Source organism: Taudactylus pleione, unplaced genomic scaffold (genome assembly GCF_031769625.1).
Source record: "Taudactylus pleione unplaced genomic scaffold, aTauple2 ptg000195l, whole genome shotgun sequence".
In the NCBI taxonomy this organism is placed as follows: domain Eukaryota; kingdom Metazoa; phylum Chordata; class Amphibia; order Anura; family Myobatrachidae; genus Taudactylus; species Taudactylus pleione.
The window spans coordinates 4,164,176-4,181,208 of record NW_028284597.1 but is presented as its reverse complement, the minus strand read 5'-3'; the positions used below and the strand labels follow the sequence as shown (position 1 = coordinate 4,181,208).

Sequence of the window (17,033 nt, the reverse complement as noted above, 5' to 3'; positions counted from 1 at the left end):
CCACACTTACTCGACAAAATAGATCTGTCCATTTTCATCAGTTTCTTGCTCCCAGCCATATGGAAGATCTGTGAGATAAGTAGATACGTGTATTAGGCCTTACAGTCATTACTGGAGAGACGGACCGTTCCCATGCTGACACCTGGGAAGCTCGGACCAGGAACAGAGGGGCAGATAATGCATGTAATGGAGCTTTATAATAAAAATAATGCTATTACAATGAATATCTACCACCCACAGCTAATAATGCATAGATTAGCTCATGCAGGAAATAGCTTGCCTATATTTTACCAACATGTAAAGCATACAGGATTAATCAGAGCGAGCAGAGACTGAACTCAATACCTACCTCCCGCAATTCTCTTCCGCTTCCCAGTTTTCGGGTGTTCCCACTGGGTTTTTTCATCTAAGTGGCTATTAAATGAAATGTACAATTGTTACTTTATCGGCACATAATTCATAGAGCAGTGAGGGTTTTACAGCACTTTACAAAATTAATATACAATACAGAACCAGATCCCAAGCAAATCGTTAGGTGTTAGGAGGTCATTCAAGGAACATTAATATCTTTGGTATTACTGAAACATGGATGGACAAGAGTATAAGCACAACTCCCTACACAGCATTCCACCTAAATCCAGTGCAACCCCCTGAGTTGTGCTTCACTTGCTCCAGTGACAGAATGCTACCAACTAACATGATGATGGGTTTTTGCAGGCCCACGACTCCATAAAATTGCATGGTGCAATCGCAGTGCGTGCCATAGCGTACCGTAGCGTATGCTGCTCCGGGTAATCGCATGGCGTGATGTGTGCGCACGTTTGTAAGAGGACACATCTGTAATATTACGGTCATTTTCAATTTATAAAATCATAAAATTTGACAAAAGGTGTGGACGGAAGACCACATGGCTGGCTTGCAAATCTGTTCAGCAGAGGCACCAGTCACACCGCCCACAGATCTCGTAGAACGTGCTGTAACCATGTCCGGAACAACAAGATCAGCTTGTGTGTGTAAGCTAGAGAAAGTATCATACGCAACCATCTGGCCAAAGTCTGTTTATTAGGTGGCCAGCCTCGCTTATGACAGCCATACAACACAAATAAAGAATCAGGGTCTCATTCAGACCCTCTCGCAAGCGGGTCGATGTCGGGCCCTGCGCACGCGCAGCGGCCGCACTGCACGTGCGCAAGCCCCGGAGCGAGAGAGAAATTCTCTCGCCCAAGGATGGTGATCGACAGCTCTCCCCATTTTGTAGGCGGGACGGGGGGGGGGGATGTGGCTACACAAACAGAGGCGTTCCCGATGGAATGCCTGCCGTTTGGGGGCGGCCCCACTGACATCACTCGTGATGTCAGTGGTGAGCTTCCGGCTCTAATAGTGCTGAAAGCTCACTGGGGCTTGCGGGCAGACGAGACCCTACCCACAAGGGTCGCGATGGTCTTGACCATCGCGACCACCATCCTGGCCGCTCGTTAAAGCTGGCAAGTGGCCAGGAGGCCGGATCATTTTTTAGATGCGGCCGCCCTCATTCAGAGAGAGTGCTCGCATTTTGCGAGCGCCTCTGAATGAGGTCCTGTGTCTTTCTAATGGAGCTAGTGCGGCCTACATAGATATGTAGAGCCCGCACAACATCCAATGATGCTTCACCAGCCAAAAGGCCAGAAGCTTGCAAAGCCGGAACCACAATTTCTTCATTCATATGAAACCGAGATACCACCTTAGGAAGGTAGCCGGCTCTGGTACGAAGAACAGCTCTATACTGATGAAATATTAAAAAAGGAGAGCGGAAAGATAAGGCTGCTAAATCAGAGACCCTGCGGGCTGAAGCGAGATCTAGAAAAAAAAAAAAAAAAAACTGTCTTTGCTGTCAACCACTTCAGGTCTACTGATTTTCATGGGTTCAAATGGAGGAGCCTGTAAAGCCCTGAGTACCAATGTCAAATCCCACGGGGCCACCGGGGGAACAAATTGAGGCTGAATCCTCAGAACACACTGAAAAAATATTCTTACATCAGACAAGGTGGCAACCCTTCTCTGAAACCAAACCGACAGTGCCGAGGCTTGCACCCTCAGAGTAGCCAGTCGGAGACCTCTGTCCAACCCGGCTTTAAGAAAAGAAAGTACTCGCGAGACCCTAAACACCTTAGGATCATACTTCCTTAGTTCACACCACTGAAAAAATTAGTGCCAAATTCTTTAATAACTGGGGGCAGAGGAAGTTTTCTGTGCGCCCAACATTGTCTGTATTACAGAATCGGAAAAACCTTTTGCCTTTAAGACGGAGGCCTCAAAGACAGCCGAGGAAGGTCCGAATACAGGCAGGGACCCTGTATTAACAGGTCCTGCCTTGGAGGAGGAGGAGGAGGCCATGGAGTGTCTATGAAGAGACTGCAGGTCGGTGAACCAATGGCGCTACCAGTATTACTGTACTGCTTTCCTGCTGGACCTTCCTGATGACCCTGGGAAGAAGGGAAAACTGAGGAAAACAGATATACGCCAGTCTGAAATTCCACCTTACTGCCAGAGCATCCACATATTTGGCCGCAGGTTCCCTGGTCCTGGACCTGTACCTGGGAACCCTGTGGTTGTGCCTTGAGGCCATGAGGTCTACATCTGGAAGACCCCCATCTGTCCACTAGGTTCTGAAATACCGGAGTATGAAAAGCGCATTCTCCGGCATGTATATCTTGCCGACTTAGGAAGTTCGCTTCCCAATTTAGGACTCCTGGTATGAACACTGCCGATATTGCCGGGAGGTGACACTCTGCCCAGACCAGAATGTTTGACACTTCAGACATGGCAGGCTGGCGCTGCGTGCCTCCCTGATGGTTTAGGTAGGCTACTGCGGTGGCGTTGTCCGATTGTACCTGGACAGGCCTGCCCTTTAATATTTCCTGAGCCTGAACAAGCGCTCTGAATACCTTAGTTCCAGGACATTTATAGACAGAAGACTTTCTCTTGCCGTCCACTTTTCCTGAAAAGTGTGACGACCTGTCACTGCACCCCATCCTCGGAGGCTGGCATTGGCTGTGAGGAGAACTCAATCCGGAATGCAGAATGGGCGACCTTTGTTGAGATGACCCGTCTGCAACCACCAAGACAGGGACAGTCACAGTTCTGGCGAGAGACTTATTGTCTGTGCTTTTATTAGGTGGTACTTCCCTCTCCACTGAGAAAGGATTAACCTCTGCAGTGGTCTGGAGTGGAACTGGGCGTACTCCACCATGTCTAAAGTCGACACCATGGAACCTAGGACTTGCATTGCTGCATGGATTGATACTGATCGGCTGAGAAGAAGCTTGCGTATCTTCATCTGAAGAGCCGCAATCTTGTCTTCTGGCAGATAAATCCTTTGTGCCAGAGAATCCAACCTTGCCCCTAGATGTACCATCTGCTGTACTGGAAGAAGCGATGACTTTTTCCAATTTACAATCCACCCATGTCTATGTGGACACGGTACTGTCAGTCTGAGATGACGCTGCAACTCTTGATGACTGAGCCAATATCAGCAGGTCATCCAGATACGGCAGAATCCTGATTCCCTGACACCTGAGGCAAGCCGTTATTACCGCCATGACTTTGGTAAACACCAGAGGGGCCGTTGATAATCCAAAAGGCAGTGCCTGAAATTGGAAATGCTCCTGTAAGACAGCAAACCGCAGGAATTGCTGGTGGAATTGTGCAATTGGCACATGAAGGTATGCATCTTGAATATCCAAGGATACCATGAAATCCCCTGGTTCCATGGCCAACACAATCGACCGCAGAGTTTCCATGCAAAACCTGGGCACCCTTATAAACGTGTTGAGACCTTTTAGGTTTAGAATAGGCCTGTGACACCCGTTGGGTTTCTGACTCAAAAAGAGGTTGGAGCAATATCCCTTTCCGCGTTGATTCACAGGAACCGGGATTATAACCCTCAATATCAGCAGGGAGTGTATAGCCTGCTGTAGAGCCAAGGCTTTCGCAGAACCCGCTGCTGGAGTTGTGCTGAAAAACCTTTGTGGGGGACTTCTCCAGAACGTAAGGGCGTACCTCTAGGAGACCACCTTCCGAACCCAGGCATCCCTTGTTGTAAGATGCCAGACGTCTGAATACTGAAGAAGTCGGGCTCCCACACTGGGATCCCCATCCCATCAAGCTGCAGGCTTGACGTCTGACCTGACAGCCAGACGTCTGTTTGGCCAGGACTTCCTAGACTGTGGCTTCCTATAAGCATTGGTGCTGGTTGAAGACTGACCTCTTGCTTTTCCTTGCGGCCAAAAGACTGACCGCTTAGGTTTAACAGTGGATACCAAAGGTAGACCAGCCGTTTTAGAGGCTGCCACTGTAGCCACGATCTTGTCCAACTCTGTGCCAAACAAAATACCCCTGAGAACGGAAGGGATTCCAGAGCTCTCTTGGACCCTGTATCTGCCTTCCAATTCCTCAGCCAGAGCTGGCTCTCCGGGCCACCACTGAAACCGCTAATGCTTTGGACGATAATATCCCCGCATCTAAAGCTGCCTCTCCCGAGTAGGACGCTGCTTCCTTAACATAAGAGATGGTTGTCAGCTGTTCCCTGGAAGCTTCTGGAAGATAAATTTCCAGTGTCTTCATCCATTCCTCAATGGCCTTACAGACCCAAGCTGTAGCCATGGCCGGTCGGCTAACCGCACCCGATAGAGAAAATATTGCTTTAAGACAGGTTTCAAGTTTCCTATCTGTGGGACAATTAAGCGAGGAAGCAGAATGTATAGGCAATGTGGCACATCTAGTTAAGAGTGCCACATGTGCGTCCACTGACAGAAGGAACCTCCCATTTGGTGAATTGATCCATTGGAAAGGGGTATAAGGCTTCCACCTCCATTGTAATATGGAACTTATTATCGGGCAATTTCCATGCTTCCCCCATGAGATCCGAAAGGTGCTCAGACTTGGGAAACTCAGGTTTTATAACCCTCTGGCGTTTAAACCCTGGAGCCTTTCTTTGCACTGGCTCCTCCTCGTCAATGTTTAGCACAGCCTTGACTGCCCTAATTAGATAAGGGACATCTGCAGCTGGAAAACGGTCTTCCTCGTCTGAGGGTGATTCCTTAGAAGAACCCTGTGTATCCCCCCGTTGTCAGATGATGTACCAGAATCTGAAGGGTGAATGGTGTGTGAAGCCGACCTCCTTCTGGACTTTGGCTGTACCAGCCTAATCGTCTGTTTAGGCTGCTGAAAAGCTGCTAATGACGAAGTCTCATTCTGACTTGAATTAGCATACATGTCCAACCAAGACGGATGCATCGGGGGGAAAAACATAGCAGGTTGCAAATGCTGAGAGGGCCCCATCATTGCAGCTGGCCCAGGGGCTGAGAATCTCTCTGCAACCTGTGCCATAATCTGGGAAAAGGAAGCCCAGGGGGGTTCCTGCCCAGAAGCTAGTAAATTTGTCTGATGTGGAGACTCCTTGACAAAGCGGCCACATAACCCATCCTGTATGAAATCCTGTGGGGACAACCCCGCTTTACAGGCCATACATGACTCCAGCACAGGAGCCTCAGTCACCTGACTTTCAGTTTCTTTGGACATACTAATATCTCTATTGATATGGAAAGTCTGAGTACAAATGTGACAATGTTTCACACCCAATATACACACATGCCCCAGAGAGGGTTAAATGAGGGGAAACACCAGTGATAGATTATGACTGACAGTTATTCAGATAAAGGCAGCACAACACACAGCAGATTTCAAAAGAGTCACATGTCATGCATATAAATACATAGTTTGATATATATATATATATATATATATATATATATATATATATTATAACCATATGCACCAAGCTCTTTTAGCCACTACCATATAGCGATACATGACACCGGTATGCAATCGGGAAGCTGGCGGACGTAAGCCCGACAGCAGGCTTCCTACCTGCTTTATCCCAGCGAGGGTTAAATGACAGGCGTCTAATTCTAGATGCCTGTCATTTTACCGACGCCAGGAGACTGTCGCCCGGCATCCTGATCACATTGATGCTAGGCACAATTGCGGACAGCCGTGGGGGGGGGGGGGGGGGGGCTAGGTTTAGGGCTCCCGGGGGGGGACTTAGGGTTAGGCATCCCACCGGGAGGTTAGGGTCAGGCTAGGGGGAGGGAGTGTTAGGCACCCCCGGGGGGACTTAGGGTTAGGCACCCCCCAGGGTCTTGGGTTTAGGCGGCGGAGAAGGGGGGGTTAGGTTTAGGCACTGGGGGGAAGGTGAGGGTTAGGCACCCCTAAGGAGAGTTAGGGTTAGGGGGGGTTAGGTTAGGTTAGCTGATACTTACCTGGGGACGATCGGGATTTTCAGCCGTGTAGGCCTGCCGCTGTCGGGATTTGAACCGCCGGACTTGTGTCCGGTGGTAATTCGTATGTATTCCCATGACACCAGCACAGGCCTGGTAGTATATTGGAGTTCTGTATAACCTGAACACCGTAGAGACTGAGCCAGCCTCCTGAGAACCTAGCCACCGAGAGCACCGAGAGTGGTCTCTGGCCGACTCAAAAAGAGTGAGGCTGGGAGGAGCAACCAGGAGGCGGGAAGTCTTACGACTGAACCAGTATCCAGGCCGCCATTAAGCCCCTGGCCGTCGGGATCCCTCATGTCCCGGTAGTCTACTGCCGGAGACAGTTTCCACATATCTCTGCACAACAGCGTCCTCCGGCGGGACTCCTACCGCCAGAGGCACGGACTGCCAGACCCGGTCCTGCCCAGTCAGCGGCCGCAGGGAACCCCTTACCTGCCGTCCCCGATGTTTTCCGGTTGCAGTCCCGGGCTGGTTAGGCAGGCCGAAAGTACTAGCCGGACGCTAGAGTTGCGGCCCGGCGGGGAAAGACGGAGCGTTGGCACGAGCGTCTTCAGGTCTCCCCTCCGTCAGCCACGCGCTGCCACTCAGAGAAAAAAAAAAAAAAAAACTTGTTTGGGGACTGCTCCTGCACCAAACAGCAAAAAACTGACTTCCTGTAGCCAGGGGCGGGGTATGTATGGAGGAGGACCCAGTGCATCCTGGGAGCTAAAACTTGTTGACTGTTAGATGCCTGGATCACTCCAGCAACATCCCAAGGTAATTTCTGTGGACCCTATGGAACCCGAAGAAGAAATACTAGTTTGGCTAATATAAAGACCATGTTGGTTTTGTTGTACCCCCCAAAAAACAGTAACATTGGTTACACTCCGTTACATACAGCCATGTTGGTTGTTACATATGAGTTTAAAAAGAATTAAAAAATTTTTTTTACACAAGAATACATTGTTGTGTTTTTAATCACGTTGAAGTACTGGAACTTCAGGACACAGGTGTCCGGGAAGATGCGCCCCAACGCCTGGGCTGAAATGAGGGTCCCGAACTTCAGGTCTTCAAAAGACCGTCCTGTAGCCAGGTACCTCAGGGTAGCCACCAACCTCTCCTCAGCCGGAATGGCCATCCTCATGCTGGTGTCCTGTCTCTGGATATAGGGGGTCAACAGACGCAGCAACTCCTGGGATGTGGCGTCATCCATGTGCAGGTAGTTGCAATAATGGTCAGGGTTCTTCTCCCTAATCTCCATCAGCAGGGGCGTATGGGAGCGACTCTAACTCCTCGTCAGCCACTCCTTGGTCCAGCAGGATTGCATTATCCTCCTCTCCTCAGGTCCTACACCTGTCAGCCTCAGATAGCCATAGGCTAGCAGAAGCTTATGGCAATAGGGATCCATCAGAAAGCAGAATAAACACACTTTGTAAAAGGCAAGCCTTAACACAAAGCAATACACACTAGCAAAGTACAGCGTTCAGCAGGGTATAAAACCAAGCCTCACTAGTCACTGAGCAGAGTGTGCACAGATCTAAAATGGATGCTGCCTTTTATAGCTAAGCCCTCCCCTAGCTAAGCCCTCCCCTATTCAAATTCCAAAACATTTATCGTGAGGTGTTTAGCAATAAACGATGCATTGTCAACAATTTGAATTCGGAAACAACGCATCGGATAGTATGATCGTATGTCCAATCGTACACCATTTGTACACATCGTAGATAGAATTTCAAGGAAAGAATTTCAAGGGCAATCGTACCACACATCTTACCAACTGAAAATCGCACAGTGTATGGCCGGCTTAATGAATAGCTGGCAAGAACCAGCGATGCGTGTGCACGCTGGGTCCTTGCCGACGCCGACTATCTGTGGAACATGCCCGTCAACCTGACGACGATCGTCAGGTTTGGCATGTTCTCAGATAGGAGGTCAGTCTCCTGCACTGAATAATGCACCCGGCGACCTAAAGGACTGAACACTAGACGTACAGTTTTTCAGGCCGCCTAATGGATAGGCCCCCAGAGGGATGTGATGTAGACTCCTCTATCAATGGGGCAAACCAAAGTGCAGTACATTAGTTATCTAGCTTTTAGCACTAACAAGATGTGTAATAAAACCTAATGTTTAACTATCAGTCAATTGCCCAGGACTAGAGTCCAAACTATCTACCCTGTGCATTAAGTGTTCAGCAACTACGTGAATTCCTGCTCAAACTTGCATTCCGTGCAGAGCATAGTGTTTGGCATAAAGGTGAACAGTAATGTTTCATAGGCTATGCATTATTTATATATATATATATATATATATATATATATAATATAAGTGTTCAAACAACAATTTAAAGTGAAACATGGTTTATCTCTAAATTCTAAAATATTACATGAAAAGTTGATAGACCTGATGAGTTTGAAACTTTTTTCTAGACTATAATGGACGCCACAAAATGTAAAAGTACTTAGAGGTATACAATGCGGCCATATGTAATACAGTGACATATTACTCTGTAAGGCAGACATCCTGAATTTCACAACATGGGATGTTTTAAACACTCAGCTGACCTAGCCCTGTTACATACACTCCCCAACACAGGCAGTACCCTCTTACTTGGCATAGTACACCCAGCCATCCTTTGTGCTCCTCTCTTCCCAGCCGGGCGGCAGCTCGTCCTCACTATCTGTATCATCCAGGCCTGCGTACTTCAGGGCTGCCATGGCACTGCGGCTGCAAATGTAATGTCATTATTGATTAATAATGTAAATCAGTTCGTGCACTGCAATTTGGCCACAAGAGGTCACTAGAGCTCCAGGAAAGGAAAGAGAAAGGAATGATCTGATTGGTTAGTGCCAGCAAACACAGACCATGTGCAGGGAGCTCCGTGTGTATGTACAGGCTCATGTGGCATGTCAGAAACTATTAACCTGTTCATTGCTGACACATCTTATGAGTCTACTCATCTACATCCGACAAACACGTGGCTCCTTTTTTTAAATGCACAAGTTTATTTTACACATGGAATACTGCATTTGCACTATACTGTAGGTTGATGGAGAAAATGGCACAAATATAATATTTTTCTGTATTTTATTCTCTGGGAATTTGAGCATTTAGTGTGCACTTTAATGTCCTCTAAAACTGTGCAGCAAAGTACAGTAAAGAAATAAAATAGAAAGCCAGGCTTTCCATCACTAATCATTCTAACCTATGCACTATTAGAAAGTAAGCTCTTGCGAGCAGGGCCCTCTACCCTCTTATGTTTCTACGAACTTTATTTTCATCTACTTCTTACTCCCCACTAAGGCACCTACAGTAACACTTGGTTGCTTATTTGGGTGTTATGGTCACCAATGTAGCAATGTATATTATGCATTGTATTCTACTGTTAGTCACTTTTTTGGATACGTACTGTGTAAGGCGCTGCGGAACACTTGTACACCCAGCCATATAAATAAACGATAATAATACTATATATACACTAAAATTTGGGTTAATAATGCCTTTGTGTCCGGTTTGGAAAAAAGTAAATGTGTTGCACTTTGGAAAATATATGGGTCTAGAGACTCAATCAGATGTGTGTTTCACCCAGGAGGAGTGCTTTTGACCTTTCAGCAATTGAAGGGGAACTGCTATATACCAAATTCACATTTTGTAATGTCCCTAAATGATAAACTGCAATGGCCCCCACCAGACACACTGTCTTTCCTTAAATCTCAAAGACATAAATTGAGATAATTATATAGAGACCTTAGTACTGAGGATCTATGGATGCAGGTGTTTCTAGAGCTGGGCATACAGTGTCAGGCCGACAGACATCTTATCTGACAAGGTGAAAGCCAAACACCGAGATATTTCATAGTGTATAGCCGCCATATCGGTGTTCTTCCCTTGGGTAGAAAACATTTCCCCGTTGCTCCCCTGTGAAGGAACAGGGAAAGCGTTGGGCGACCCAGCTGAGGCAGGGCAGACACTGCCAGATGTGGATCTATCGGACATGCTGGATGATTTCATCATGTCCGACAATTACTGTTCGGGCATGGCAATAAACTGTTCAGCTATCGGCATGAACAGATGATTATCGGCTGCCCAGAGCGATGATTGGACAGTATATGCCCAGCATTAGTGAGATATTATGACTCTTGAGAACCAACAAGCATTAGTTCCATTTCATCCTCTCATTATGCGCTGGCTGCACTCAGCTCCAGGAAATCCCCTTAAAATGAATAAGCAGAGAGCTCAAGCACAGCAGATGAACTTTATGCCTGATGAATCCGGCTGTTGTCCGACATTAGGTTTAGGCTGCAGGGAGGGAGGGTCAGGGGTTAGGTTAGGCTTACTTACCTATGGGCATCGGCATTCTAACCTGGTCAGGATGCTGGCATCGGGATTCTGACCACCGGGATCTCGAGCACCGGGCATCTCATACCATTTTATTTTAGCTACTATTTATTATGTGACTTGCCTACTCTCCTGGATCGTCTGGGAGGTTCTCGAAAATCGTGTGGCGCTCCCAGACGCCCAGAAGAGTGGGCGGGTCTCCCGAAGTCGCCTGAGGTTGCCCACTTCCCAAGTGAAGTTGGCGGTCCGGGCAGGAATGATGCAATTCAGCTGAATTACGTCATCATGGCCCCGTCCCTGCTTTACAATGCCATCTATTGCGGCATTGTGTAGTGGGTTGGCCACGATAATGCAAAAGTGCCATCACATTACACCACCACTCCAGGCTTCCCACCTATCCGCATCACGGCCCCCTCTAACCCAGCCCCCCCAGTGCTGACCTGGCTGCCCCCACCTGGAGGGGACAGCCCAGAGGTTGGCAAGTATGCTTTATAACCTGTTTCTGGGATATTCTTATTTAATTGCCGTCCCACCCCTATTCTCCATTTCATCCTCCTCAATTCTCTCCCCCCTCCTCCTCTCTCCAATAGCTTCTATTTATTGTTTGGGGGTCTATGCCTGCTTTAATGCTGACAGTGGGACTAGTCCTTGTTTCACAGACCTGCCACGTCTGTTTGTTATAACTAAGTGGCATATTTACTTAGCAGTGGATTTTCAAAATTCTAGAGTTTCACAAATTGTGCCTACAGGTTGAGTCTCCCATATCCAAATATTCCAAAATACGGAATATTCCGAAATACAGAATTTTTTTAGAATGACTGAGATAGTGACACTTTTGCTTTTTGATGGTTCAATGTACACAAACTTTGTTTAAGGCACAAAATTATTGAAAATAAAATATAACATTACCTTCAGTCTCTGTGTATAAGGTGTAAATGAAACAAATGAATTTCATGTATGTACAAAAACTTTGAGTCACAAAATTATTGAAAATATTGTATAAAATTACCTGCAGACTGTGTGTATAATGGATATATATATATTACATACATGTATTCTCTGTTAAGATTTGGGTCCTATTCCCAAAATATTTCATGATAGTATGCAAATATTCCAAAATATAGAATATTCAGATATTCAAAATATCCCTGGTCCCAAGCATTTTGGATATGGGGATACTAAACCTGTATTAGATTTAACCACTGTCTGACAAATTTTTCTTTTTTTTCCAAAAACCACTCATAAATTGTCTTTTTTCTATTCCTATTGAATTAGGTCAAGAACTGCTATTTGTAACTTATCCAAAACAATTTTATTGAAAAAAAATATATATATATTATATTGTTTATTGATATATCAGAATATATCGATGATTGGAACATTGTAGCTTATTTCCCCAGAGGCTGTCCTCTGAGCTGCTGCCAGGTAAAACGCAAGGTGACGAAAAATGAGGCAGCAACAGCTCAGCCTCGCTGCTGTATAATCAGACACTGCTTGCAGAGCTGGGAGCGGGGCCACACCACGGGAAGTAAGTTGCACAGAAATAGAGCTAATAGAGGCATGCCTCTCAGTATGGGGGGGGGCGTGCCTTGAGCACTGATTGACACCTTGGATTTGTCTTGTGACCAGGAAGTGTTCCACAGTGTTTAGAGATCGAGCTCAGTCAGCAGCAGCAAGAGAAGACAGAGTGATGCAGGTATGAGAATGAATGGACACTGAAGCTTAGTGTAGTGAGGGGAGAGTTACAGTGAGTAGGGGGTGAGACAGGCTCCCAGCACTCAGACCCATCTTCACGCGTGCCACCCCAGTCATTAACCTCACCGCAAGTCAGATTGGTGGCTGCCGGAAGATGATCTTCTGTCAGCCGCCTATTGTGCATTTCTGACAGGTAGCATTGTTTGAGACCATGTCAGGTAACGCATAGCCTCGCGTGGTAGCAAACGATGCACCCACAGGTAAGAAGTTAAAAAGGCCAACATGATTTAGAGATGCATGCAATGTCAACATTGTGTGTAGTAGAGCGATATTCTGTTAATGTGCACGTGCAGCGATTGGTTAGCTATGACGGTCGCAGAGAGAATTTATTTGCAAGTGACTGGTTAGTAAAACACAGGCGTGCCAGGAACATGTTCTGAGTGTGCCCTAATGAGCCTCTGCACGTGTAGGCAGGTGGAGAGGCCCCGGCGCCTTAGGTGAGACGACCACTATGACACAGTATAGGCTTGCTCTGAGGATCCATGTGCGACCTTTGTACCAATGTTATTGCATTTGTATGCAAGCCGCGGATGTGGGAGCCCATGGTGGGCGTGTCTGTGTATACAACACCGGCTGAGTCATTAGCGTATTTTCGGAAGTATGCTGTGTACAGGATCGCAGCAGGGGCAGGCCATGTGTGCATCTCTGATACAGGCCCAATAATACTTCACGCAAAGCTGGTTTTGTATTTACTATTACTGCCCGGTTAAATATGGCACAATCTGTAGAGATCCAGGGTTTTGAAAATCCACTGCTCAGTAGATATGCCCCTACGTGCCCCTAATTATTCATAATTACAAGGGCCTCGTCCTTTACTCTTGGTTATTAATATGTATGAAATGTATTCAGGTCTGGTTAAATATACTGAACAATGTATGAAAGTGTTATGAATAAAATAGTTTCCCCAGGTTTGTGTAGCGGCTCATCAGCGTCTCCTAATTCTGCGATGCTTCCCAATGAGGCGACTTTATTTTAGATTGTCAGGGCAAATAGTTACCAAGCTGAGACTCCCAAACGCTATTAAGCCAGTGGCCTGGGGTTCTGCAACTCATGTCCTCCTCCAATGCAGCCAAAGGGGGAGAGTTTTTGAAACAATTTTTTACAAGGAGGAGGTGTCCTTTTAAATGGGTGCTGTCCCTATATTTGATGCTTTAATACAGTGTTGCTAGCTGCAAACATTTCAACGTTATGCAGTCGGGAAGCCGGCGGACGTAATCCCGATGGCCGGCTTCCCGACTGTTTTATCCCGGCGAGGGTTAAATGACAGGTGTCTAAATCTAGATGCCTGTCATTTTACCGACGCCGGAAGACCGGCATCCCGCTCAAAGGGATGCCGGGCACCGAGCGCGGACAGCTGCGGGGGGGAGAGGGTTAGGTTTAGGGCTCCGGGGGACTTAGGGTTAGGCACCACCCCGGGAGGTTTGGGTTAGGCACCCCCGGGGGGGACAGGGTTAGGCGGCGGGGAAGGGGCGGTTAGGTTTAGGCACTTAGAGGGTAGATTAGGGTTAGGCACTGGGGGAAGGTTTAGGGTTAGGCACCCCTAAGGAGGGTTAGGGCGGGAGGTTAGGTTAGTAAGTACTTACCTGGGGACGATCAGGATTTTCACCCATGTCGGGCAGCCGCTGTCGGGATTTGAACCGGCGGTAATTCATACCAATTCCCATTTCAACATACAGTATATTTATTTTGCTGTTGGACAGGCGCACTACCCACCACATACAGTAAAGGGGCTGATTCAGCTAGATGCCAGCTCCCGCTAGGGCTGAGTGCATATTACATGCAAAATGTTGCTGATTCTTGCTCACATCTATATGGATCATGGGGGGGAGATGTATGAAGCCTAGAAGCGGTATCAGCGCACGTTATGTGCGCTGATACCGCTTCTTCCCGATGTATGATCGGGGTTCTGGGCGGTAAATGATAGAGGCGCTAGACACAAGGCTGATGCGCTGCTGTCTCCAGCGGGTAGCGCCGGAGGGGGGAGTTAACGCTCCCCCTCTCCAGCCGATGAGATGTTCTTACATCTCATCGGTGGTGCTTCCTGCTTCGCCTTGGTAAAGAGGCGAAGCAGGAGGCGTTTTAGCGGCACGTTAAGTGCCGCTATCTTACATCTACCCCAATGAGCTTAATTGAATATCCCCTAAAATGTACAGACTGCTATCATTATTACATGGGACGAGGAGATGAATGACGCCATGCTACTAAATGCAGCATATAACTACATATCGCGCCATCGTCCACCGCAATGTATTGTGCCGTCACTGGGAACACACCGTGTCGAGTGTACCCACCATAACAAAACTAACATACAAGTGTTCTCATTTACATTTTTGCTAAAATCTTATAAAACAAACCTGAAACACTCAAACCCCTAATATTACCCCATGCCACGTTCCTTATTCTGCGGATAACCATCAGCTGTACTAGGGAGGCCAATCCCAGGATTTCGGCCTAAAAATTGCCAGGATTGAATCCCGGGATTGGAATCCTCCAATCCTGATATTGGCCATAAATGTTTTTTTTTTTTTTTTTAAACCAGGTCAATCCCGGGTTTCCTGGGATTCCCGGGATTTAGTTTTCTTTTCAAACCCGAATCCCGGGATTGAAAAACGGGGAGGGATTGGCCTCCCTAGGCTGTACTAAATCTGTTGAACTACAGACTGTATATCTAACATGATACAATTTTTAAAAAAAAAGACAAAACACAACAATTCCATGACATAAATAATAAACAGTTTATGTCAAACAAAATATAAAATATTTTGCAAAGAAGATACAGATTAAGTACAACCTCTAACTGATACACCTCCTTCCACTGTTCAGCTTTCATGCCACAGACAAAACAGTGAGGAACATTCTGCTCCTAGGTGAGGTCAGGTGCACGGGTGATTAGCACAGGAGACTGTTGGACAGAACTGAGCACTAGATTCATTCTCTCGCATTTGTGCCAGGAGCCCCTGATAACACTTCATGTTGGATACTAATTTCCTGGAACTCAACTTTTTATTAAAATACATTTGTATAGCTCTACCATATTCATAGCAGTGCATGTCCCAATGGAGCTTGCAGGCTAAATTACCTATCACACAAATACACACTACCATCCATCTTGTCATGAGCCAAGTAGTTTTTGGAATGTGGGAGGAACCTAAGACCTAAAACAGTGTTTCCCAATTAAAGTCCTCAGGGATAGTGCATGATATACAGATCTCATTATCACAAGTGAAATAATTACCTCCACCTGTGGATGTTTTAGAATGCGTCAGCCACAAAGGAATACACCTGTGCACCAACTAGGGGATCTCTAAAATATGCACTGTGGGTCTCCCCGAGGACTGGAGTTGGGAAACACGAACTAATGGTGCGTACACACCCTCCCTGATATCGATCATCCAGCACACTACCAACTTATCGCCGACTATAGCGATCTGCGATCGTGGGTCCCTATAGTAACTCTCTCAAAATCGAGCAAGTTGACCGGCATGCACGGTCGATGGATGATATCGCTATCGTCCTTACGTGGTCGCGCATCGCTGGTCGAAGGTAAGTTGGTAGGGACCACTTAAAAGAACGATTTGAAAGATAACGGTAACGATATCGTTAAAATCGCTACGTGTGTACGCACCATTAGAGCAGAGGTTCTAAAACTCGGTCCTCAAACAATGCATGTTTCCATGTCTCCCCACAGAATCACAAGTGGAATAATTAGCTCCACCTGTGGATCTTTTAAAATGTGTCAGTGAGTAATGAGTACAGCTGTGCATCTGCTGAGTGACCTGGAATACGTGAACTATTTGGGGTCCTGAGGACAGAGTTTGAGCACCACTGACCTAGAAGATAACAAACACGGGGAGAACACACAAACTCTACATATATCTTGTCAGAACTGAACCCATGGATCCAGTGCTGTAAGACAGCAATGCTAACCACAGCACTGCCATGAAAATCATTGAATACTAACTTAATTTAGCCCTTATCTATGCAACATAACAGAGAACTATATACAGAGCATGAACGCAGAACCAATGACTGCCAGTTTGGGCGTGTGTAAATGACAAAGAACTACAATGCATTAGACGCTATGCAGTTATGGCGCTTACACATAGCAACCGCTATAATATTTGCTTTAATTACCTAGACTACCACCAGACACACAACTCTTTACCACTGGGCCCCATAGCTCAAGTGGGACCTCACTGTGCATGCACCACCCCCAGGCTCCAAAAAATGGTTCGGCATCACCAAGACACTTGGTGACAACATGAGATAGGTTCCTGTGGGTCTACAGAGCATTTTTGCAAGGTTACATGTGCGCCAGAATTCATAAATGTACCTCCATGCATTTTGCAAATCAAAATGAAGGGTTCTTGTTAATTATATGGGTGCCGTGAAATGTAGGAGCCTTCGGACATGAACTCCACCGAGATTCCATGGATTTGTTTAACCAGTGGAAAGAGGGGAGACACAAAGCTTCTGCAGAGGGGGAAAAGACACAGCAGAGAACACAAGGCAGGTTCCTGCACAGCTCGTCCCCTGTGTAAAGTGCTGCACCCCTATATTTAACAAGTACCAAGTTTAGCGCTATCAATATTTAATGTGTTCAACTAAAACTCTGAACCAGACATAGACAATTAAAAATCTTAA

At 46.7% G+C, this 17,033-nt stretch overlaps 1 protein-coding gene across 7 annotated transcripts in view; it reads right to left on the bottom strand.

Moving 5' to 3' along the window:
- WWOX (WW domain containing oxidoreductase) overlaps positions 1-17,033 on the bottom strand; it is a 1,100,068-nt gene that overhangs the window by 1,073,399 nt on the left and 9,636 nt on the right. For 3 of the 7 annotated variants that reach the window (XM_088476816.1, XM_088476821.1, XM_088476822.1), the window contains exons 1-4: positions 15,469-15,489; positions 8,907-9,023; positions 350-414; positions 11-68 (exon numbers count right to left, since the gene is read on the bottom strand). In XM_088476816.1, the coding sequence (XP_088332942.1) occupies positions 11-68; positions 350-414; positions 8,907-9,013 (230 nt within the window). In that variant the 5' untranslated portion in view covers positions 9,014-9,023; positions 15,469-15,489. Of the gene's footprint in view, positions 1-10; positions 69-349; positions 415-8,906; positions 9,024-15,468; positions 15,490-16,722; positions 16,789-17,033 lie in introns of those variants that run through there. The other 4 variants (XM_088476819.1, XM_088476820.1, XM_088476817.1 and 1 more) reach the window with 2 other exon arrangements.